Genomic DNA, 25,839 nt, shown 5'->3' with positions numbered 1-25,839 from the left:
TGAGAATAATGGATTGTGTTGGGTTGTGCCTTAGCCAACCTTCCTATTTATATAGAGACAGTTAGAACACTGCAGTAACTGTAATGATTACAAATCCTATATTAGAATCATATTCTGATAGATACATGAGTAATTGTAATGATTACAATATCCTATATTAGAATCCTATTCTATAATAATGTTGCCAAATGACATCAAGGATTTTTGCGTGTGAACCAGTGTCCGAAGTTCTTTCCACGACCCAGGTAAAATTCGTTTCTCTGGCTGGCTAATCCAATTCGGAGAAACAATTTCTGGTGAAATATGTGTTATTTTATCTTTTGGATAGTTGACACTTTTCGTTCGTTTTCTTTTATCTTTCGGGAAGCTTGCTCCTTATTTCCTTATGTGTCAAAGGTAATCGAAGCATTGTCGGAAAAAATACGAGGAAAGTATTCTACATGGTCTTGCTAAGGAAAAACTACGAAGCGGGAAATTGAACCATCTAATTTCGACAAAGATTCTATGTAACAATCAATGGATATGATCATATCCAAGCTCAGAAAGAATAAGTAGGTTTGGATATGTGTGTGTATTGAGGTATGTATGTATAGCCAAAACAACGATAAACACGTCGAGTTGTCAGACCACAAGGCAACAAGAACTAAAGGTAAACAAAATTATAAGATGAGCAAGCAAAAATATATTTAAAAGTGCAACAGCATTCTGCGATGATTCATATTTAACGACGGAAAGAATTACATATTATTCATTTTCTTGTAACAATAAAAAAAAATAAAAACAGCAGAATTACATAATGCAGATAATCTCCTTAGTGTTTCTTCCAAATTTATTAATTTCGTCTATTGATTTTCTGGATAATCTAGTGTACGAATCATATTCACTTCGAAGTAGCAACTTTTCCAACTGGTGACCTAGACTCACGAAGATGCTTCTCCTTGACAGTAATTTAGCCATCCTATACAGTCAAACAAAAAACAAAATCAGCAAGATGAAATAAGATGCCATAGAAATCACTATAATATATAGAGGAGATATTACTTTATGAGAGCCTCTTCATTTGTCATCTTATCAACAGGTGTAAAGACTCCAGTGCCTAAATCCACCCTTGATACTGGTTTTTTTAACAAGTTCTCACCCACTTTCACAAGATTCTCCAAATTCTCTTTCGTGGCAACATCCACGGACGAAAGTGTTCCGGTCAGCGTGTCATCCTGCATTTCACACATATCTTATAGTCAGGGTTCATCGTTTCTTAGTTTTTATTTTTAATGACTTCGTGGGAGAATATAATTTGGTATCTTGAATAACCACATGAGCGTGATATATACCTGAATTCGAAGATAATTTCCTCACAGTGCAGGGCTTGGAAAACAGTGGAAATATGAAGATCAACCATGTCGCCACTAGCTTCTGTAAACACATCCACTAACGGAGTAGAATTGTCACTAGTCAACCATCCAAGATACCCCACTGGCCCTTCATCTGCATCATACTTTTCTTCAGATTTTTGCCGTACCAGTCCCCAAGGAAAGGACTAGGAATCGACCATAATCCATAGGCGCTGCGGGGAAGAAGTCAGGATTCTTCCGAGTGATTTCCTTGGAACTTCGCTCACGGCAATAAAGTTGAAATTCAAAGGAAATTAATGATAGGATTCATCAATATGTTAAGAGTTATGCAAGTTCAAGAGCTGAAGATAAATGATGACATACTGGATTATTTGCTGGCCACACCACCATCAATCAGATTGAACTCTTCTCACTTGCCTGAGGGGTCCTTGGTTTCAAATATGGGCAGGAGGTAGGTGGGGCAGCTGAAAGTCCCAATGCATATATCAGATAAAGGGCAATCGTGGATGGTCGTTCTTCACTAAAAGAACAAAGCGGTACGTCTTGTAAGGACATATATTTTGCAGTGTGAAACGAATCTTTTCTCAGTACACATAGAATTTTAAGAGTTGTGTTTGTATATATAACGAACCTGATAGCTTGAAAAGATCGTTGCTGAAGGGTTTTGATGTCAAAGTTGGGATCACAATGTTTGTCATGGTCTGGTCAGCGTTTATCTCCTAATTTTTCCTTGACAATGCTATGCAGAAATTTGCCATCGTATTTTGTCCTCTCAAACTCTTTATCAGTTTTCCAGCAGAAGCCAATGAGACCTATTGCAGAGAGTATACAGTTAGTATCTAGACATTTGAATGAGGGGGAAAATAGTTTTAAAGCATACTTGATATACTATATTTAACTCTTATCATGGATTCATATATGGGATTATTTACCCGTCCTGGGGAAATATTTTAGGGCAGTTCTCAAGGTAGAAGTCATTAATGTCTTTGGCGGCAAATAAAGGGCGGTTTTGCTCATTAGGGGTAGCTAGCATAGCAGTCACGAGGCCACCGGTGCTGGTGCCTGAAATCACATCAAAGTAGTCTGCAAAGTCTTGCGTCTGCACCATCCAGCTTCTACACAATTTGAATAGCAAAAACATCCTAGTCAGTGATGGGAGATGAAATTACGGATTATTTTATACCTGGAAAAAGACATTACAATTATATACCCGATATAAATAAAATATTATCCTGCATGCAAGTGTGATGTATTGTTTTGATGAAACTATTAATAAAAAGGCAAAAGCAAAAGCATAAAACTACAAAACAAACAGCTCCGTGGAAGGTGTGCAAAGGCTGCATGCAAGACCTCAAGTGGACCAAGGAATCGTTCCCTGTATTTCTTATCCTTACTCTATTTTATATTATCATCATGAGCTTTGCAGGTCTATTTGACATGCAACAATAGTCCTTAAAGACACCGATTTCTAGACTACCTGAAGCTCGGACTCTAAAAAGGCAAGGATAGTTCCTGGTATGATTCCTCTTATTCCACCTCCATCGATGCTAAGAACAGTGATTTGGTTTCCAAAAGTTGGGGGTTGAATGGGTGATCTTAAAGTCTCGATATGAGAGATTGAGGAGGAATTTATAGGCATTGCTAGCTAATAGTACTGATCGAGAGCCTAGAAGCGGAAGAGTTCGAGGTGTTTAGCTTAAACTTTCTGAGAGCCTTGGGAGATGTATCTAGCTAGTGCTGAGATCTAATTAAGGTTTGAAAACTTGTAATATTCTGTGCTTCATGAAGCATGGAATTTATAGACTTCTGTGCTTCATGAAGCATGGAATTTTTCAATAAAGTTGAAAGATTTTAGTCCCCCAAATTTGACCTTGTTAATTTTTCCTGGATGGGGTCAAATTTTGAATGAATCCTGATACTATGCTGAATTGCTGACCGCGGTTCAAGTGACCATACAAATTATGGACGAGAACAATTTGAAGATTTCAAATTAATTAATCAACAAAGATGACAATGAAAGGGAATGGTAGTTTCTTCCACCACATCGAAATAAATTAATTCAAACTTTGTTAACAGTCTTGTATGCCACGAAAAAGCAGTCAATTTACAACCACTTCCCGTTGTTTTCATGAATGAAAAAGTCTTTTCGTTTTCTATATATTATAATTATATATATATATATGCGCGCGCGCGCGCGTGCGTGCGTATTATTTTCAAAAGGAAACATTTTCGAGTGATAATCACAATAAACATGAAATTTGAAGGAACATGTGTTTGGGAAATTTGTAACCAAGTTTCGTCATTATAGCTAAAGCATATAAAACACAGAAAAAAAAACTTTTCTTCATTTTTAATTTGAAAGAAGATTTCAATAATCTATGAAGAATAGTATGAAACCATATATAGTTTCGATAATTTTTGTTTCAACGACCATATATGCTTGGAAAATGAATGTTGTAGACTGGTATACCACATATTAATGACTGCGTAGAATAATGTTCGCGTTCGTGAAATATCCTTTAACTTGTTAGTTTCTTCGAAACAAATGATAAATGACCAATTAGAGGTGGGGGCCCTTGGTGTGTTCAGATACTATAAATTAATCAGTTACTGTTTTCAATTGCCAACCAATATTGATGAATGACAGATTCAGATTAAAAACATGATATTTCTTTATGGTAAATGATCTGCTAATTCATGTTTGCTGATGTTCTGAGATGATTGTTCACTTATGTAAATTTTTACTTTTCCTTCTTCTATGCTATGTTTTTATTTTAATCCCTTTGTTTTTTCTTTCCTATTCATCCTCTAAATGCCAGTTTTTTCATCAATAAATATTTACCGATTACCTTAAAAAAATAATGACTATTAGAGGTCAAGGTATCGTTTCAGCAGCATACAGAAGGACAGACTTTGAGATTTGAAGATAAGAACGCGGGATATCAAGTCCTTGGCATTTCTCAAATCAAATCTGCTGGCCGTCTATGGGACTTAAGCAGCATCGTCTCATCTTTTTTACCAAATGGTTTTGTATTATGTGGTTTCGTGTTGTTTATTTCTTGTATTTCTTTTCTTTTATTTAATTAAATAGATGATAATGTTAAAGAGACAAACAAAGAAGAGAGTTCTGCAAGAATAAAACATCTGCTAACTTGCATGAACATTCAAGACTTTTGAATTTGAAATCAGACAGGAAAATCTTCAATTCAAATGTAATTAGTTTGTGTACGAAGTGTTTAGCTAGGTAGTATAATTTTTCTCACATGATTTCGGGTGTGCTTCGGAACTGTGTTCCTAAAAAGTTTTAATTTTTTTTTGTTTAAAATATTTTTTATATATTTTAAATCTTTTAATATACTAATATATTAAAAATAATTTTATTTTATTTTTAATATATTTTTAAATAAAAAAATATTTTAAATAACCGGCCGCCAACACAATCATATTACTGGCAAGATTTCATTCCTTTTATATTTCACATTGAATAAATAAGTAATGAAATAATATATAAAATTTTAAACCGAATGAATACGTCATCCAGGGATCTAGGGCTATTACATAAGACCAACGTGGGCTTTTAAATTTTGCAGCCTTAAAGGGCAACTCATAATTCCTGAGCCATTACAATATTCGATTCATCTTGCTCGAACCAAATACTAGTCTCCTTACTTAACCTTTTTACTTTCCGACAAATAAAAATGTTCAATATCAGTGCAATGTTAATTAAGGGGAAGATTCCATGTGTTGCCCTAACTCAAACATTTTGCATTTTATGATGGTAGTTGAGATAATACTCTACTTTTCAGCCAGCAAGAGAATTAAAATAGAGTAAAATATCATAAAATTATAGTGATTTTTCAAAAGTTTAATAATATTACAAAAATTCCTTCTCATATTCAAATTGTGTTTAATATTGAGGGAATAATCCACTTAAATTTGAAGAGAGATATTTTTTTATACAAAAATGGTTTTTGTAATATTATCTTAATTTAAAGAATTAGTTTATGTAATGTCTGCAACTTTTCAGATAATCACTACGATTTTGTTAATATGTTTAATAAGGTTTTGAAATTTATCTTCAGAAAATTAAAGGCTACCATTGTTACAATAAACTTTAATTTTATGGTTGTTTAAACTATAATTAGTGGATCCTATTATAGTTAATGAAAGCTCACTTTGAAAAAAAGAAAAAAGATAGACACAAGTGGTAAAATTTATGACCCACCAAAGTGATAAAAAAAAAATAATTAAAGTTGAAGGCAAAACACCATTCACTTTTTTTGGCCATAGATGGAAATTCCAAAGTCATAAAATTGAGTTGTAAAGATGAATTGGAAGGGCTACAATTTTTCTAGAAATAGAGAATTTGCAATTCCAAGTTTACTTCCTCAATTCAGCTCAAACCCATGCAAAAATACTAGCAGATAAGGAAAATAGTTCCATGTCTTAAAGGATACACTCAAGGTATATAAACTCATTATAATAAGTGCTTAGACGGGAATAAAAAAGAACAGAAACATGCTAGACACAATATTGTTATACCTATTTTCACCCACTTGTTTTTACTTAATTTTTAAGGAGGGTAAGTCTTGAAATTAAAAGATCAGGGCTTGAATTCAAATTTCGAACTTTTTAGGACCAAATTGAAAATAAGCATTTAAGGACAAAACGACGCTATTTCAAACATGCACTGTTCTTCTTCTTCTTCCTCCAAACGGCTGAAATCCGCCTGCAAAGAAGTGAAAGAAAATGAAATTCAGCATACTAGTCCTACCAAACACAAAGATTCAATCCATATCTTCATGAAGAATACAATCCGGAAGATAAGGATAGAATCTCGGTCCAAGTCCCAGCAAAAAACTAACATCCCCAAGATTTATCCTCCTACTAGGAAAGAAGAGACGTACTGGGGAACAACCATTTGTTCTGGCCCTATAAAAAGCTAGCAATAGGCAGACTAGGGATCCAGAAAAAAAAAATATTGAGAGAACAGAACAATGGAGAGAAGGGGAGAACAAAGGAGAGAATAGGGGAGAAAAACAAAACCCAAAAATAGAGAAAAACCCTGAAAGCAAAGATGAACCAGAGAAGCCATTACAAGAAACTAGAAAAGAAGAGAAGAACACAAAAGGGGGGGGTATTCCACTTTCTACTTTAATGCTTTCTCTAGCACCCTCCTTCAACTTCAAAAGCACCATAATAGGCTTTCGTTCGATGTGCAGAGAGTCCTTCATCTCCTCTTTCCCCAATCCAGCAAGAACTTCTTCTCTGCACCACAGCAACAACATCATCCCTGTCCCTCAGGGCTAAGCTCCCTTTTATGAGAAATACGGCAACAAAGCTAGTTCATGTTGACAACGCAGGGACTTCTTCTCTTGCGCTAGCTATTGTCCTGCCACCGATCGTGGAAACAATAGGCAAGTTGCACCTCCAACGAGTGATCAACCTTCTCTATACTGCACCATGAGCAAACACAATTGAAACAGCAACTCTCTCCTTAGTCGTAGCCTTCAGCAGCCATCCACCGTCCAAAGTAGCATCCTCTTCTGCGTCAGCAAAACCCAATCGAAACCAGTAGAGAGAGAGCGCTCGATCAGACAGTGTACCAGCACAATTGGCCTCGTCTCCAGTATGTAAGTTCTTCATTTCCTTCCTTTCCTTTGCATTATAATTTTACTCGCTGTCGCACCAACATACGACGACCTTAAAAATTAATCTAGTAATGAAAAAAGAATGGATTCTGGCATTGGTGATCTTTTTAGGAAAAAAAGTTTTTGTTTAAAGAGATCGTCACACTAATATTCAAGGTCATGAAACCTCTAACTAGTTAACAGAGATCCTAATGGGTAATGGGACTAGTTAACGTAAAAGAAAAGATTTAATTATTGATGATCATCATTCCCACTGTTACGGTTATTTGCCCGAGGAGACAGACCTGGGCATTGGCTCGTGAGATTTTTGTATTAATTGCTAAAATATTTATTTGGTTGTTATGCTATGGGTATCCGGTGTTTCCTTACAATTATTCCTGACGTGACCCAGAAGTGAATTATTTTCAACTAGGCGAGATTAATGTCAACTCTGACCGTTGGGTAAATATCACAGTAGCTATCAAAATAATTAGATCAGTAATTTTTTTTAATTTCCGACTACTAGAGCTAGTGAATAAATAAATAATAAAATAAATTATTTTTGACCGCATGCACATAATTTTTTTTGTTTTTGGATTCTAAATCCTGATTAAAATACAAATACAACGGAATAAAATAATATAAATTTAATACTGGTATTTTTTTATTCCTGAACGACTTGTTAGACTGCACATGCTTTGGGCGAGAGTGGGAAATTTAAACTGAATACCCAAGTTTAGAATGTGGTCGGCATTTATTTTTATTTGTGTCATAGCATATATTTTTTTAGTTGTTGTTTTCTACCCTGTTCTATTTTTCTGTATTTTTATTTTTTTTTATTTTTGGGCTAGGGCTGCGGGGGCTGGAGCTGGACCCAGCTCACACCCTGGGCCACTGCTGCCGAGGCATGCGTAGAATTACTCATACGTGATTGTGGAGTAAGTGGCAATTAGCGTCAGCCTAGTGGCAATTAAAAAAGGAACGATGGGGAAAGAGTGATGAATTGCTACTGCCACGGATTGGCACCTTCAACCTACGCAAGACTTGATAGCACGGAAGATTCTGCTGACTGAGCCCTGGCCGAGGCGACGTACCTACTTCCTTTCTTTTCTTCACGGGCTTTACTTCTCTTGCTGCTTCGGGTTGTCTGCTTCTCAGATTGCTCGTCTCTCTCTCTGTAGTGTGGATAATCTGTTTTTCGTCTTCACTTAGTAACGTTGGGTTTATTAATTTTTTTTCTCTAGTGTTTTTCTTTTGTTAGTTCCCAGTCTTCTCATTTTTAAAAACTGGTCTTGTTGGAGCAACGAAGAAGGTGCGAAGCTGAAGGGATTTGATTGATCTTAGAAAACGATTGCTGCCTAATTCTACGGAGACATGTAGAATTAGGCAACTGAGGATTGTCATTTTGGAGAACTTGAATTTTGGAAGTTTTTGATAATTTAAACTCCCTATATTAAAGTTTGTAATTGGCCCCTGCATTTCGGTGTCTTTTAAAAGTTAGTCTTTAGATTTTAATCTGTTTACAATTGTGCTCCCAATAACCCCAAAATTTGCTATTTCTCCGTTATTAAGTCTCTGCTTTATTAATTAAATTAAATCTAAGTCTAATTAAAGTCTCAATTTATCAACTTCCAATTAAACCCTTATTTTGATTATTAAATTAATTTCAAAAATCATTAGTCTCAAAACTTATCATTCTCCAATTAAGCCTGATTAATTAATTAAACTGTCAGAGTTTAATAATTTAACTTCCAATATGTTGCCTTAACCTAAATTTTCAATGTCATTCTTTCATTTATTTTAATTTTTTACTTGTTTTTTTTTCATCATTTTTTATGTAATAAAATTATTAAATAAAAAAGATCAAAATTGGGTTATGACACTCGCTACAATAGCTGTGAATTTATAATTCATTTGGTTGTTAGCAGGCTACTTTGTCACACACGCCTGTACTGTCCGGGTCACTGGTTAGCCAGTGATAAGGTAGGACTGTTTGGGTCAGCCTAGCTGTACGGGTAGAGCTAGGCTAGATCCAATCCAATAAAATAAAATAATAAACATGTTTTTTTAATCCAAAAATTTACAAATTTATTTACTGGTATCAAGAGCTAGAATACTAATACTTTTTGGGTTATTCAATATTATCAAGCCAGAATTGGAAATATTCGTAGGTAATATTCACAACGCTTAGTCATGAATATTATAGGAAGACCATAAGAACATAACAAATTAAACTAACCTTTAGCTTGGTAGAGCAAAACCGAGCACATGCAAACACTGTATTTAAGTTAGGAATACTTAAAGGGGTGCTAATAGTCTTTTCTTTTTGCGTGAACCCAATTCGTAGCGATTAGAATGTTCCGTACCAGATTAGGGTTCAAATTAGTGACTACTATATATAGGTGAGACTGACTCTTTAAAATAGAGACTTTTTCCCCCGCCCAAAGAAGAGATGTTCGAATATCGTGTTTTTTTTACCATCGCATTATAGAATAATTTTAATCGGTCGCGCCGCAATATAGTCCTATAGTGTGGACAAAGTACAATAAGACGAAGGAGCGCAAACACCTTGAAGAGAAAAAAAAAATCCAGAACAAATTTAATGCAAGTAGACAAATACCCTTTCAAGAGTCAATTTTCCTTCAAAATCTAGAGTGAATATTTTATTATCCACAATATTAATTCTTTGTAAAATTTTACGGAGAATATGTTCAAATTCTTCTAAGATTTTTTATCAGTGTAGCCTAATTATGCATCGATCATATAAATATAATCGTATTGAATTGAATATTTAGATATTTGTTGAGTATTTCTTCATGAACCTTTAAATTGGTTGTATTGCTTTCTACGCAATTACATGAATATATATTAGTTTTTGAGATATGAAGAGTGGAAAATTGTTTATTCTTTGTTTTGATATACCACAAGGAATCTAAAAGAGTAATAAATGCATATCCGAGGTGGGTTGGACGGTTTTTGAGATTTTTGGACACTCAATCAACACAAACCCCCGACCAACCCCGTATTACCCTTAATACTGCCTTTTTGTTTATATATTGTTAATTGTTTATGAAATTTGATGTTTCATAGTACGTGCAGGTATGGAAATTACACATACAATGACGGGTGTTCCCATGACCACGTGGCAGTATTGAATAAGGTCGCGTTTCTACAATAATGAATACATGACATTGCATATAAACTTAGATTCGCAGATATAATATAATACCATAAAATAATTTAGTTTTGACACGAAACATCAACTTGCTTGAGTCCAAAAAAAATTGAATAGGTTCAGTTTATAAAAAATTTGTAAAATATTATAAAGTTTGAGTTTTAATACAATTACAAGAGCTTTTAGAAGGTTTGGGTTTTCTCCGTAAATATCATTGCCAATATTATTTTGTATTAATTTTCTCATTCATGCTGAATAATAATATTGAAATTAACTGTTTATGTCTTTTTTCTTATAATATTTTATATTGAATTAAGTTTTCAACCCAAAGTTTTAACTTTGTTGTTGCTCTTTTTTGGTTTTTCACTTTGTATTTGTTCTCTGGGCTTTTGTATCTCCATCGATATTAAATTTGATGGGTGCTTGCTTTATATATAATTCTACTATTAGCTTAAAAAACACAAACAAGTTTTATTTTTAAAATGAAAATAGATCTCCTTTTTTTTAATTTTAAGGTACTTTACTCTTAATTGGTTGAATTTGAATAAACATATCCATGTCGCACCGTGGGTGGCGTCGCGGCGAAAATATAGTTCCACCGACTTTAATCAGAAGTGTATATTTATCTAAATCTCCTGGCAATGTTGGGCGAGAACAAGAGAAAATATTGGTCTTTTTGGTGGATGGAAAATGAATAGGAAGTCGCCACCGGGTGACTATAGAGCTAATTTCGTGCATTCATACGTGCGACTCGGAACTAGGACGCTATGGAGTAGAGATCGAGCAGGGCGGAAGTGTATATTATCTAGTATCTTTCTCACTAGGAACCCTAACTAGTCTTGGGGAGACAGAATCGAGCATCGGTGAAAATGGAATAGGAGTTCACTAGTATAATGGTCAATAGGATCCTAAATAGTTGGCTAAACTTTTATGAGTACATCAGATGAAATAATGAGCACGGGAAGACAGAAATCGTTGGTGGTAAAGGGATATTAAGCACGCCCCAATAATAGGAGTCGCCCTAGGGTAAGATGATGTTCTATTGGTGACTTGATTTAAAATACTAAGGTAACTTTTTCGGTGTTTGTCTTGAGCACACGGTGATCCTGATACTAATGGTATCATAGACCCAAAAGTCCACCTTTTCAAGGCTGCCATTGTTTATTGTCGTTTACATTCGAGACGGGAAATCTAGTGTTGCGTTATTTCCAAGTGTGTTGACATATGGTAAAATCAAGAATAAAGTATCCCCCTCTGGTATAGGAGATCCTTATCTATATGGAGACGCATAACCCGTTTTTTGATCAGATTAAACAAAAGATAATTTTAAATATCCGAAATACATCTTCGTATAGGATGTACCCAGTTAAAAGAAAACAAAATAATTTTTTTAGATTTTTGAAATATTGGCCTAGTTCCATGGCTTGGAATCAACTGGTTATTAAGGCCAAAATGCATGTTAATACAATTATTTGTTTTTCTCTCCTTTGTTTTTCACAGACTCCACTCTCTCTTAAACCTCAAAAAGACGCCGACCTAGTAATGGCCTTACCACCCCCAGCTGGCACCCCCATCTACCCTGCCTTGTCCCCTGACCGGACAAGGGGAGGGCATTTACCGCCTTTCTTGCTATAAATACAGAGGCAGAGAGAGGCATATAGAGAAAAAAAAGACCGAGAGGGAGGGGGGAGAACGGAGGAGAGAGGGAGGAGGAGAGAGAGAGAGAGAGAGAAACACAACAAAGAGGAAAAGGAAGAGAAGAAGAAAGAGAAAGAAAGAAGAAAAGAAAAAGAAAAACAGAAAGAAAAGAAGGCAGGAGAAGAAAAAAACAGAGGAAGAAGGGGGAGAAAACCGCCGGCCATCGTGCCTCACCGCCAGCAGCGCCACCTCGACACATACCGCAGGGTAACCTCCCCCTGCCCTGTCTCTTTCTCCTTTGCTCGGCCGCCATCTGCATCTTCTTGCAGAACGTGAATTAATTCACGTTCTGCAACTAATAGAGGGCTGGTTACTGTGCTTAGACACAGTAACCAGGGCCGGGTTTGGCCCAGCCCACTGATATGGGCTGAGTCCGACCCATTTCAAAAAAAAATATTTTTTTCCCTTCAAAATGTTATAATTTTCCAGCACATTTTCATTTATCAATCTTGCTTGATATCAGTCTGTATTTTACATCGTAAAAATATAAATCCGGTATTAAAATACCTGGTTTTCGGCAAAAACTTCCAAAAGTACAAAAAAAATAAAAAATAAAAAAGAGAAAAAAAAATGTTTTTGTGCATACGGCCAAGTGTCTCAAAGCTAAAAAATCATATTGTATTTTTCATACACCAAAAAACAGTGTTTTAGCATGCATTTTGACTTTAATAATAGTTTATTAAAGTCAAGAGAACATTGGCCAAAAATTTGAAACAACAAAAATTTTATTTGTTTGATTTTAGTATCAGGGATTATGACACTACCAGCGCTAAATACCAACGGGACACCGACGGAATTTTTTATGTCGGTATTTTTCGGTCGAAATCACCGACGGACTATTTTCATCGGTAATTTGGTCTGTAATTACCGACGGATATAGTCCGTCGGTATTTACCGACCGAATTACCGACAGAAAATTCAAAATTAATGAAAAAAGGGCGGGTAGGTGGCGCGGAGGTTTTGGCGGGTGATTTTTCCGACGGAATCACCGACGGAATGAAAACCGAGGAGCCGTACGCGTGATGGGACCTGTTCACCGTCATAATACGACGAAATCACGCGATGGATTTGAAATGCCAGATCCGTACCGGTGACGTGACCGGTGCACCCGTTAAAAATATTATTTCTCAAACAAACCTTGTAGTATATGAATGTATAATTTTATACTTGTTATGGTTTGTTTTAGATTTTGTAAGATTGTATTTGTTTGTAAATTGTTAAAACTTAATTTGTAGAATTACCGAATTACATGTTATGTTTTGAAATAATTAAGAGCTTGCTTAATGGGTCCTTTTTATAGAGGTTCGATAGAAGTCATGGATGATCGTTCATGGATGTATCTAGATTCACCCCAAGGATTGCGGAGGATGGATTATTGTAACGGGGTTCAGGGTTTTATTAATTTCGCAACATCTATTCCCAGAAATTTTACTAGAGGCGGTATTAGGTGCCCATGCAGGAAGTGTCAAAATAAAAAGTATCTGCATCCAGATGTTGTAATGATGCATCTTCTACACAAAGGGTTTGTGGAGGATTACGAGTGTTGGTATGCCATGGAGAGGTATTTGTTAGTAATAGAGATGGGAGAAACGGTGGTTGGGTCAACTTCTAGTGCTAGCAACGTGCATGAAGCAGCAAATGACAACACTAACCCTTACAAAAACATGGTTATGGATGCAATGAGAATGAATCAAGATAATGTCATCAATGTCCAATCGTAGAAGAAGCCTAATGCAGAGGCAACTAGGTTTTTTGATTTTTTTGAAAAGATTCTGACGAACCATTATGGGATGGTGCACAAACCACAGTAAATTATCGGCCGTGGCACAGGTGTTCACCATCAAGTCAGATCACGGGTTGAGTGAGGCCGGGTATGACAAAAATTATTGATTGGGCAAGAAGCATTTTACCTGAAGGGAACAAGCTCAAAGAGAACTTCTATGCTGCGAAGTCCATGATGAAACCCTCAGGTTTAGGATACCAGAAAATTGACATGTGCCCTAACTTCTGCATGTTAAACTACTTGAAAATGCTGAGATGACGAGTGCATGACATGGGGCATTCCCGTTACAACCCAGAACTGGCAGGGGGAAGACTCTGTGGCATATAAAAACTTAGATATTTCCCGAATCACACCTAGACTGCAGAGGTTATTTATGTCACCAAGGACTGCTGAGCACATGACATGGCACTAAACACACGATAACGTTGATGGTATGATGGTGCATCCTTCTGACGGCGAAGCGTGGAAACGCTTTAACAATGTGCATCCTGAATTTTCTGTTGAATCAAGGAATGTCCGACTTGGGTTGTGTACAGACGGGTTCAACCCATTTGGGTCATTTGCTGCTCTCTATTCTTATTGGCCGGTCATTCTCACAGTTTATAACTTGCCACCGGGAATGTGTATGAGGCCGGAGTTCATGTTTCTATCTACCCGGTCCAAGCAGCCCAGGGGCGGAATATAGATGTTTGTCTTTGACCGTTGATAGATGAGCTTGGCGCAGTTGTGGTCTCCGGATCTCTGACTTATGATATATCGAGGAAAACAAATTTCCCTTATGAGGGCGGCTTTGATGTGGACTATCAGTGATTTTCCAGCTTATGGAAATGCTTTCTGGTTGGCACGCATGGGAAACTCGCATGTCCATACTGCATGGAAAACAACAAGGCATTCATGCTAGCAAACGAGGTAAAGCTTCTTTTTTTTTACTGTCACCGTCGCTTTCTTACCACTTAATCACAAGTTCCGAAAGAACAGAAAAGATTGCTTTATTGGCAGAGTTGAAAAAGATGTTGCATCCCCGCGTCTTTCTGGTGAAGAATTGCATCATGTTGTATCAGAGTACGGTGACATTGTGTTTGGCCTTCAATCAGGTAAGCAAAAGTTTCCTGGTTTTGGTTTGACCCATAATTGGGTAAAGCGAAGTATCTTTTGGGAGCTTCCGTATTGGAAGATCAATCTTCTCCGCCATAACCTTGACGTCATGCACATCGAAAAGAACGTGTATGAGAATATTTTCAACACCGTCATGGATGTGAAGGGGAAGACAAAGGACAACATGAAGGCTACATTGGATATAGCTTTATACTGTAACCGTAAAAATATGGAGTTGGTTTATGAGGAGTCACGGGTTGCAAAACCAAGGGCAAGCTTCGTGTTAGAGAAAAACGCACAACTGCTAGTCTACAAATGGCTTAAGAATCTGTGTTTTTCGGATGGACATGCATCGAACATATCAAGGCTTGTTAACATAGAGGACTGCAGATTGTATGGAATGAAGAGTTATGACTGCCACGTGTTTATGCAAACACTCATCCCATTAGCTTTTCGTGATTTGTTGCCAAAGGGAATATGGGATGCACTGACGGAGATCAGTCATTTCTTCAGAGATATATGCTCCAGCAAGATGAATGTTGAGCACATTAAGAGGTTTCAAACGAATATCATCGAGACACTATGCAAACTTGAGATGATATTCCCTCCTTCATTTTTTGACTCAATGGAGCATCTCCCTATACATCTACCGTTTGAGGCAAAAGATGGAGGACCGGTCCAGTATAGATGGATGTGCCCATTCAACAGTGAGATATTACAGTTGCAAATGGATTCATATCTTAAAAATATTTTCTATGTTTTTCTTAATTGAAAATACTTGAATTGTACTTCAATGCAGATACTTGTTTAATCTAAAAAAAAAGTTAAGAACAAGGCGCATGTTGAGGCTTCGATATCTGAGGCCTATATTGTTGAAGAGATATCAACATTTATCTTGTACTATTTCGAACCTCATCTGAGAACAAGAATCAATCGCGTTCCACGGCATGACGATGGAGGTGAAGTGCCTTCCAGTGGGAACTTGTCAATATTCTTCAATACTGGACGACCCACACCTAAAAATGCTGTAAGAGGAAGATATTTGTCGGAAATAGAATTCAAACAAGCACACAACTATGTTTTATTTAACTGTGATGAGCTGAGACCATTTATTCAATAAGTCTATATATGTGTAATACTAATTAAACTTTGTCAGTAATATACTGTTAATTATATATTGTAATATCATACACTCATTATCACTTGCAGGCAACATCGACAATATTTGCTCTCCAATAACTCGCAGCTGACCGAATCCCAGATCTTTCAATTACAAGATGAACAATTTGCCACATGGTTCAGAACACATGTAAGCACTATCACAAACTCATTCTAACGTATGCATGTCATTACGAGATTCTAGTTCATTTACTGTTTATTGATGTACATTTAATTACATATATTTACAAGGTTTATCAAATTGGAAGGAGTGCGCCTAAGTCATTGTCTTCACTAAGCCTCGGCCCTGAAAGAAAAGTTAAGTGCTACAACGGGTATTTTGTCAATGGATATGTTTTCCATACTGAAGAATACGGGCAAGGAAGAAAGACATACAACTGCGGGTATTTTGTCAATGGATTGTTTTATGTGATGGACAGTTTATCAGTTAAGTTTTTGCAGAAAAGTAAACAGGCAATACAAAGACAACCTTTCCTGCATAATGCAAACTTACCGACGTTAATACCGACGGATAACCATCCGTCGGTATCGTCACAGAGAATTCGAAATTAATTAAACGCGAAATGCCATCAACACGACGACATTACCGACGGATTCTAGTCCGTTGGTATCTCACAGAGAATTCGAAAATAATTACAACAAAATGCCATATTCACCGACAGGTATACCGACGGAATTAAATCCGTCGACATTTCACAGAGAGTTCGAAAACATTTACAACAAAATGCCACAATCATCGACGGGTATACCGACGGATTCTAGTCCGTCAGTATCTCACAGAGAGTTCGAAAATATTTACAACAAAATGCCACAATCACCGACGGATTCACCGATAGATTTTTCAACGCTAATACCGACGAAATATTTCCGTCGGTAATTTGTCGGTCACACATATTACCGACAGAAATACCGACGGACCGCACGATTTCCAAAGTGTGTGAATTAATGCGCCTCTGAACTTGTCATATTACCGACGGAATCATCGACGGACGTCGAAAAATATGGAGGGCTTTTAAAAATTCAGTGTGAAATTCAAAAATTATCGATGAATTTTTGACCTGTTACCGACGGATATTAAGTCCATCGGTGATTCCGTCGGTAAAACTGCCCTATAAGTTCCAGCCCCCGCCGCTTCGCCTCATTTTTTCTTCTTCTCCCCGCGCCGCTTCTCTTCTCTTCTCCTCTGTTTTGCACCTCAGATTTTTTATTTTTTTGCCCTCAATCCTTCAAGAATTTCACCTTCAATCTCTAGCAAGATTTAGTGTTGTGAATCTTCCTCATATTAAAAGGTATGTGTTTTTTTCCAATTTATTTTATTTACTTTTAATTTATTTTTAGTTGTTTTTATTTTTTGTTATTTTGTTTGTTTTGGTGTTTTTTTTTTTTGTAATGTAGATAAAGTTTTGAATTTTTCACATTATTAAGGTATGTATATTTCGTTTCTTTTCTTGATGTAGGTTTTTTTTTTTTATTTTTTTGAATATTTTTTTATTGTTTTGTTGTCATAATAACATATTAGTTAATTTATTGAATATTTGTTGTTAAAGTTGAATTTAACTTAGAATTAGTAATTGAATATGTTAGAATAATTATTAATTTTACTCTATTATTGCATGATTTGTGTTTAATTATTTTCATTGATTTTAATTGTTAGTCTATATATTTTTTTTAATTTATTGAATATAATTTATTGTTGTATTGCCATATATAATTATTGATTAATTTGTTGAATTATAATTGTTAATGTTGAATTTACCTTAGAATTAATAATTGGATATGTTGGAATAATTAGTATTTTTTTATATATTATTGCATGATTTGTGTTTAATTGTTTCCATTGATTTTAATTGTTAGGCTATAATTCTTTTTTATTTTATTGAATATATTTTATTGTTGTATTGCCATAATTATTTAATAATTTGTTGAATTAATATTGTTAATGTTGAATTTATCTTAGATTTAATAATTGAATATGTTGGAAGAATTATTAATTTTACTCTAACTTGATGATTTGTGTTTAATTGTTTCTATTTATTTTGAATTTATAGTTTTGTTGTATTAACATAATTATTGAATAATTTGTGAATTGTAATTGTTAACGTTGAATTTATCTTAGGATTAATAGTTGAATATGTTGGAATAATTAGTATAGATTGGGTCAATTGGTTATGGCTATTGTTAATATTTACAGGTTTGTGGATTTGGGTAGTATCCAGTATAGGGGAGGTGCTGCCGATTTTTTTTAACTTTTGAATTTTTTTATACAATTATTTATATAAAATTGTTTAGATGCACAGAATGAAAACCAGAGCTAGTCGTTCACGTCCAGTCGAATCAAGTTCATCTAGCAGCGATGCTGATGTTTCCTTAGGTGCCTCTCAAGAAGAGGCACCTACACCACCTGCGTCGTCAACCGATGCTGCCTCTTCCAGCGATGTTTCACATCGCAGAAGCGGCGTGCCTTCGCAGCGGAATCAATTTACCCGCAAGTACGAGGCACAGTGGAAGGGCGATCTTTCAATGTAAGTTTGTTAAGGTTTTAGTTTTTTTTATATATAAAAAAAAAAAATTTAAAACATAATTTATGAAGTAATCACTATTTCATTAATTTCATTTCTTTTTAGGTTCACAAACATTGAGGCCGCCCGAGTAATATCATCGGCGTTTAAAGCGTCGATGGAGATTCCATTGTTTCAATGGAGTCAAATATCTTCAGGATGCCTCAAATCAATGCATGGTTTCGTAGATTTGAGGTTCGTGTTAATATATAATTTTCAGCTTATTTCTAATAAATTCTAGTTATAATTGTAAATAAATTATTAACATTTTAAAAAATTATTTTTTTATACACAGCATCGATTCAGCTGGGACGATGAACATGACACTGTTGTGAGGAGGGTGTGGGAAAATCACGCGGCAATTAGGTAACATCGAAAACAATACGACTTTTTTTTACATAATTATTTATGTTTCGAAATGTAATTTTTTCGTGCGTGAATTAGGTTGTGTGATTTTTGGTATGAAACCCAGAAAAAGGCCAAAAAAACAGCGAGGGATAAGGGGTTCCAAGGCTGGAACGATGTTGCGGTTTGAAGGGATTTCAAACCGATATACATCCCGGAAGATATATGGCCGCACTATCTTCAGCACGTGACATCTGAGCGGTTCACTCGACGCTCACAGTCCGATGCTGGCAACCGGAATCGGCCAATTCATGACTCGGTGACAATGCACACCGGCGGCTCCGTTTCGTTTGCTGCACATGCGAAACGGATGGTAAGATTAATTTAAATGAAATATATCGTTCAATTAATTTGTTGTTAATAAATTTTTTTCATTATAGGCTACATCTCTTGGACGTGAGCCGAGCCCTATGGAGCTATTTGTGGAGACGCACGTGCGGAGTCATGACCGCCAAAAGGGGATGCAATAGTTCGTTGACAACCGTGCTCAACAGTTTGTGGTATGTTTGTTCAACCATTTTATTTTGTAAGTTATTATTATGTTTATTGAATTGAATATGATTATTATTTTTATTTTTTCAGGAGACCTATAATAATCGGTTGAGGGAGAGACACGGGGACGATCCTTTAACCCATCCGGAATTCGATCCGGATTTGTGGATGGAGGCTGGATCGTCAGGTGGACCCAATAAAAATCGGGTTTACGGGCTCTCCAACACTACCGCTGCCAACTTGCGGTCGACCGGTACTGCTTCAACCATTGGGAGCTCCCAATCTGTATCGAGCTCCCAATCTAAGGAGTTCGTGGCCTTGCAGTAAAGGTGCGACCACCTATCAGAGGCGTACACACAACTCAAAGAAGAGCAAAGATTGGCGAACGAACAACACAGAGCAGAGTATGAACAACAAAGAGCGGCCTATGAAGAGCTTCGTCAAATGGTCATAAACATGACACAAGGTGGAACATGTGCGCGTAATCCTTTTTGGTCGCCTAACCCTCAGCCTCCTCCTCCTCCTCCTCCACCTTTATATTAATTTTTAATAAACATTATTTACATTTAAAATTTCGTTTAATGTTTTTTTGAAACACATTCATTTTGTAATGAATATTATTTAACTTTGAGTTTTTGTTGCTTAATATAAATTTTATTTGCATAATTGGTTTGTATTACCATTAATTTATATTATTTTTTCTAAATAATTAAAAAAAATTAAAAAAAAAAAATTACACAGGGATTTACCGACGGAATAACTCCGTCGGCATTGGACAGTGTCTGCCACCATCACCGCTGAATATTCAGACGGACAGATTCGGTCGGTATTCCATCCCATCACCGACATATTCACCGACGGAAATAATCCATCGGTATAAACTTACCGATGAATTTACAGACGAAAATATTCGGTCGGTATGAAATATCACCGACACTTTTACCGACGGATTTAGTCCGTCGGTATTTACATAACACCTACGGAATATTTTCCGTCGATATATTCCAAGCGGGAAACTTTTTTTTTTTGCGCGCACGGTCTGTCGGTAAAACCGTCAGTAAATATTTTGTTTGTATTTTCGACCGATATAGCGACGGAATGTGGAATCACCGACAAAAGGTATTCCGACGGGCGTATTCCGTCGGTAATATAGTCGATAAATAATTTACTGACAAACTTTCTGTCACACACCGACAGAATATTTCCATCGGTAAAACTGTGAAATCTTGTAGTGTGAATTTATACGTAAAATGTATTCCCGATATTAAAAATACATTTTCTTTTGACAACTTAGAATAGTTAGGTTTTTACCCGATAAGATAAGGATCTCCTTACAGAGGAGGACTTTTCTTAAACCGTAAACGGTCCGACAATTAGAAACCACAATAAGACTTTAGATTTTATCAGACAAAACAATGCAACTTACCTTAGATAGGGCGTAGTTGGGGTGCTAATACATTTCCTTTACACAATCAGTCTCCATGCCCCAATTAGGGTTCCTAGTGACCAGAATACTAGGTGGCGACTCTCAGTCTATATTTTACTAATAAGAAACAAGAATTCCTTGTCTCTACACATTTGCCAAGAATATTCCATGTTTTTCCTTGAGGGTGGACGATCACCGCGACGCCGCACACATGCGACACATTACATTGCCATCCGTTTTAGCCTCTAATAAGGTTTACCTCTTAATGATGTCGTCGACTTCCTTGCTTCATTTTGTTTGCGTCCCTACACACACAACACCATGCCTAAAAGATGCTTTCAATCGATCGATCCAGTAAAACTGTCTTAATATATATGGTCAATTGCATTTTGTTCCTTCCTCTCGTGATTACTTCACCTAGCTACTTCTTCTAAACCTACAATTCACGTGAAGTCTCACCTGCAAGTCTTTCCTACTTACATTATACTTATATTTCTATCCATTTTCTCAAGAAAACTATTTAATTTAATTTAATTTTCTCCCTCCAGGGTCTTTGCGATCTCTCTCTCACCTGTATATATGCTGCCAAAGACATCAAGGATTTTTGCCTGAACCAGTGTCCGAAGATCTTTCGACAACCCAGGTAAAATTCGTTTCTCTGGCTGGCTATCCAATTCGGAGAAACAATTTCTGGGTGAAATATGTGTTATTTTTATCTATTGGATACTAGTTGACACTTTCGCTCGTTTTCTTTTATCTTTCGGGTAGCTTCTCACTATTTCCTTATGTGACAAAGGTAATCCAAGCATTGTCGGAAAAAATACGAGGAAAATATCTACATGGTCTTGATAAGGAAAAACTAGGAAACAGCAAATTGAACCATCTAATTTCGACAAAGATTCTATGTAAGAATCAATGGATATGATCATAATTCATATCCAAGGTTAGAAAGAATAAGTAGGTTTGGATATGTGTGTGTTTTGATGTATGTATGTATAGCCAAAACAACGATTAACACGTTGAGTTGTCAGACCACAAGGCAAGAAGAACAAAAGGTAAACAAAATTATAGGAAGATAGCGAGCAAAAATATATTTAAAAGTGCAACAGCATTCTGCGATGATTCATATTTAACGACGGAAAGAATTACATATTATTCATTTCTTGTAACAAAAAAAAAAAAAAAAAAAAACAGCAGAATTACATAATGCAGATAATCTCCTTAGTGTTTCTTCCAAATTTATTAATTTGCTTCTAATTAATTTTCTGGACAATCTAGTGTACGAATCATATTCACTTCGAATTAAGTAGCAACTTTTCCAACTGGTGACCTAGAATCACGAAGATGCTTCTCCCTTGACAGTAATTTAGCCATCCTATACAGTCAAACAAAAAAAAAATCAGCAAGATGAAATAAAATGCCATAGAAATCACTATAATATATAGACTTGAGGAGATATATACTTTATGAGAGCCTCTTCATTTGTCATCTTATCAACAGGTGTAAAGACTCCAGTGCCTAAATCCACCCTTGATACTGGTTTTTTCAACAAGTTCTCACCCACTTTCACAAGATTCTCCAAATTCTCTTTCGTGGCAACATCCACGGACGAAAGTGTTGCGGTCAGCGTGTCATCCTGCATTTCACACATATCTTATAGTCAGGGTTCATCGTTTTCTAGTTTTAATGACTTCGTGGGAGAATATAATTTAGTATCTTGAATAACCACATGAGCGTGATATATACCTGAATTCGAAGATAATTTTCCTCACAGTGGAGGGCTTGGAAAACAGTGGAAATATGAAGATCAACCATGTCGCCACTAGCTTCTGTAAACACATCCACTAACGGAGTAGAATTGTCACTAGTCAACCATCCCAAGATACCCCACTTGGCCGCTTCATCTGCATCATACTTTTCTTCAGATTTTGCCGTACCAGTCCCCAAGGACAGGACTAGGAATCGACCATAATCCATAGGCGCTGTGGGGAAGAAGTCAGGATTCTTCCGAGTGATTTCCTTGGAAACTTCGCTCACGGCAACTAAAGTCTGGAAATTCAAAAGGAAATTAATGATAGGATTCATCAATATGTTACGAGTTATGCAAGTTCAAGAGCTGAAGATAAATGACGAACATACTGGATTATTTGCTGCCACACCACCATCAATCAGATTGAACTCTCTGACTTTGCCTGACGGGTCCTTGGTTTCAAAATAATGGGCAGGGAGGTATGTTGGGGCAGCTGAAGTACCGATGCATATATCATATAAAAGGGCATCCGTGGATGGGTCGTTCTTCACCTAAAGAAAAAAGCGGTACGTCTTGTAAGGACATATATTTTGCAGTGTGAAGCGATTCTTTTATCAACACATAGAATTTTAAGAGTTGTGTTTGTATATATAACGAACCTGATAGCTTGAAAAGATTGTTGGCTGAAGGCGCTTGATGTCAAAAGTTGGGATCACAATGTTTGTCATGGTCTGGTGCAGGCGTTTTTCTCCCAATTTTTCCTTCACAATGCTATGCAGAAATTTGCCATCGTATTTTGGTCCTCTCAAACTCTTTATCAGTTTTCCAGCAGAAGCCAATGGAGACCTATTGCCAGAGAGTATACAGTTAGTATCTAGACATTTGAAGGACAAAACAAAAGTAGTTTCAAAGCACTGGATATACTATATTTAACTCATTATTATGGCATTCATATATGGGATTATTACCCGTCCTGGGGAAAGATTTTAGGGCAGTTCTCAAGGTAAAAGTCATTAATGTCTTTGGCGGCAAATAAAGGCCGGTTTTGCTCATTAGGGGTAGCTAGCATAGCAGTCACGAGGCCACCCGTGCTGGTGCCTGAAATCACATCGAAGTAGTCTGCAAGTCTTGCGTCTGCACCATCCAGCTTCTACAATTTGAATAGCAAAACACACTAGTCAGTGATAGGAGATGAAATTACGGAGTATTTTATGCCTGGAGAAAGTAATTAAACATTACAATTATATACCGATAAAAATAAACTATTATCCTGCATGAGAGTGTGATGTATTGTTTTGATGAAACTATTAATAAAAAGGCAAAAGCAAAAGCATAAAACTACAAAACAAACAGCCTCCGTGGTAGGTGGGCAAAGGCTGCATGCATAATAAAATGACCTCAAGTGGACCAAGGAATCGTTCCCTGGAGTTTCTTATTCTACTCTATTTTTTTTATCATCATGAGCTAGCACAGGCATAAGAAAATGCATGATCTTGCAGGTCTATTTGACATGCAACAATACGTCCTTAAAGAGACCGATTTCTAGACTACCTGAAGCTCGGACTCTAGAAAGGCTAGGATAGTTCCTGGTATGATTCCTCTTATTCCACCTCCATCGATACTAAGAACAGTGATTTGGTTTCCAAAAGTTGGGGGTTGAATGGGTGATCTTAAAGTCTCGATATGAGAGATTGAGGAGGAGTTTAGAGGCATTGCTAGCTAGTAGTACTGATCGAGAGCCTAGAAGCGGAATTGTTAGAGGTGTTTAGCTTAAACTTTCTGAGAGCCTTGGGAGATGTATATAGCTAGTGCTGAAATCTAATCTAGTTTTGAAACTTGTAATTTCCCAAAGGGAGTGTGGAGGTATTTATAGACTTCTGTGCTTCATGAAGCATGGAATTTTCAATAAAGTTGAAAGATTTTAATCACCCAAATTTGACCTTGTGTAATTTTCCTGGACACGGTTCAAGTTGGACCATAAATTTAAGGACGAGAGATTAATAATTGAATATTTCAATTTATTAATCAAACAAAGATGACAACGAAATGGGAATGGTAGGTTTTCTTCCACACAGCGAAATAAATTAATTCAAAACCTTGTTAACAAGTCAATTACAAAGAAGCCACTCTAGTTGCTTTCATGATTGAAAGAGTCATGGAGGCATATATATATATGCCTCCATGACTCTTTCAATCATGAAAGCAACTAGAGTGGCTTATATGCATGCGTGTGTATATTATTTTCAAAAGGAAACATTTTCGAGGTGATAATCCACAATAAACATGAAATTTGAAGAAACATGTGTTTGGAAAATTTTGCAACCGAAGTTTCGTCATTATAGCTAAAGAAAAAAACAAAGAAAAAAAAACCTTTTCTTCATTTTTAATTGAAAGAAGATTGAATAATCTATGAAGAATAGCATGAAAATATAGTTTTCGTAATTGTTTTGTCAACGACAATACATGCCTTGGAAAATGGGTTATCCTTGTAATTGTTAGTTTCTTCGAAACAGAATGATATATCATTTACTTAAGAATTATTAGATGAGTTTTTAATATATAATTTATATTATTTTTTAATATATTTTTTAAATAAATATTTTTTTTGCTTAAAATTTATATATACTAATATTATTTTATATTTAATTTTTATTAAATAGAATGAAAGTGGTAGGATTTGAACTTGTAATCGCTTAGTCAATAAAACTCTGATACCAAGTGAAATGATCATCTCAACTCAATAGTTAAAACAATTAGTGAGGTTCTTATGTATGATTTATATTATTCTTTAACTTACTTCCTCAAGTAAAAACTCTTTCAGCTTGAAATTTATACGAGCACATATTACAATGTGCTTAATTTTTTATTAAATAGAATGAGATTAGTGAGATTTAAATTCGTGACCACTTGATTAATAAGGTTCTGATATCATATTAAATAATTATCTCAACCTAATAATTTAAGTTATTAAATGAAGATTTAAAATATAATTTATATTATTTTGTAACAGAAAATCATGTTGAATATCAACTTGGTTAAAGAGCTAAGAAGAAAATTGTTATTACACGGGTAATGATCTGCTAGATTCATGTTTGCTGATGTTCTTAGATAGATTGTTCACTTATGTAAATTTTTACTTTTCCTTCTTCTATGCTATTGTTTTATTTGAAATCCCTTTGTTTTTCTTTCCTGTTCATCCTCTAAATGGCTATTTTTTCATCAATAATATTTGTTGTAACCCATTTTTGGGTCCCCGCAAAAAAATAAAATAAATAGCCAAAGAAGGTTAGAAAAAT

General features: G+C 35.8%; 1 protein-coding gene and 1 pseudogene across 1 annotated transcript; both read right to left on the bottom strand.

Moving 5' to 3' along the window:
- Positions 1-1,037: 1,037 nt before the first annotated feature.
- On the bottom strand, positions 1,038-2,385 carry LOC118035375 (patatin-like protein 2; annotated as a pseudogene).
- Positions 2,386-21,884: 19,499 nt separating this feature from the next.
- LOC118037627 (patatin-like protein 2) lies at positions 21,885-24,392 on the bottom strand. The gene is made up of 7 exons (XM_035043676.2): positions 24,095-24,392; positions 23,512-23,693; positions 23,203-23,389; positions 22,933-23,094; positions 22,540-22,842; positions 22,257-22,429; positions 21,885-22,168 (listed from the first exon to the last, which is right to left on the bottom strand). Exons 1-7 carry the CDS (start codon positions 24,254-24,256, stop codon positions 22,096-22,098), a joined length of 1,242 nt encoding a protein of 413 aa, XP_034899567.1. The 5' UTR covers positions 24,257-24,392; the 3' UTR covers positions 21,885-22,095.
- Positions 24,393-25,839: the final 1,447 nt, after the last annotated feature.

The sequence above is a fragment of the Populus alba genome, chromosome 14 (genome assembly GCF_005239225.2).
Source record: "Populus alba chromosome 14, ASM523922v2, whole genome shotgun sequence".
Classification (NCBI taxonomy): domain Eukaryota; kingdom Viridiplantae; phylum Streptophyta; class Magnoliopsida; order Malpighiales; family Salicaceae; genus Populus; species Populus alba.
Note: the sequence above shows the minus strand (reverse complement) of the source record. Positions and strands in the feature narration are given on the sequence as shown.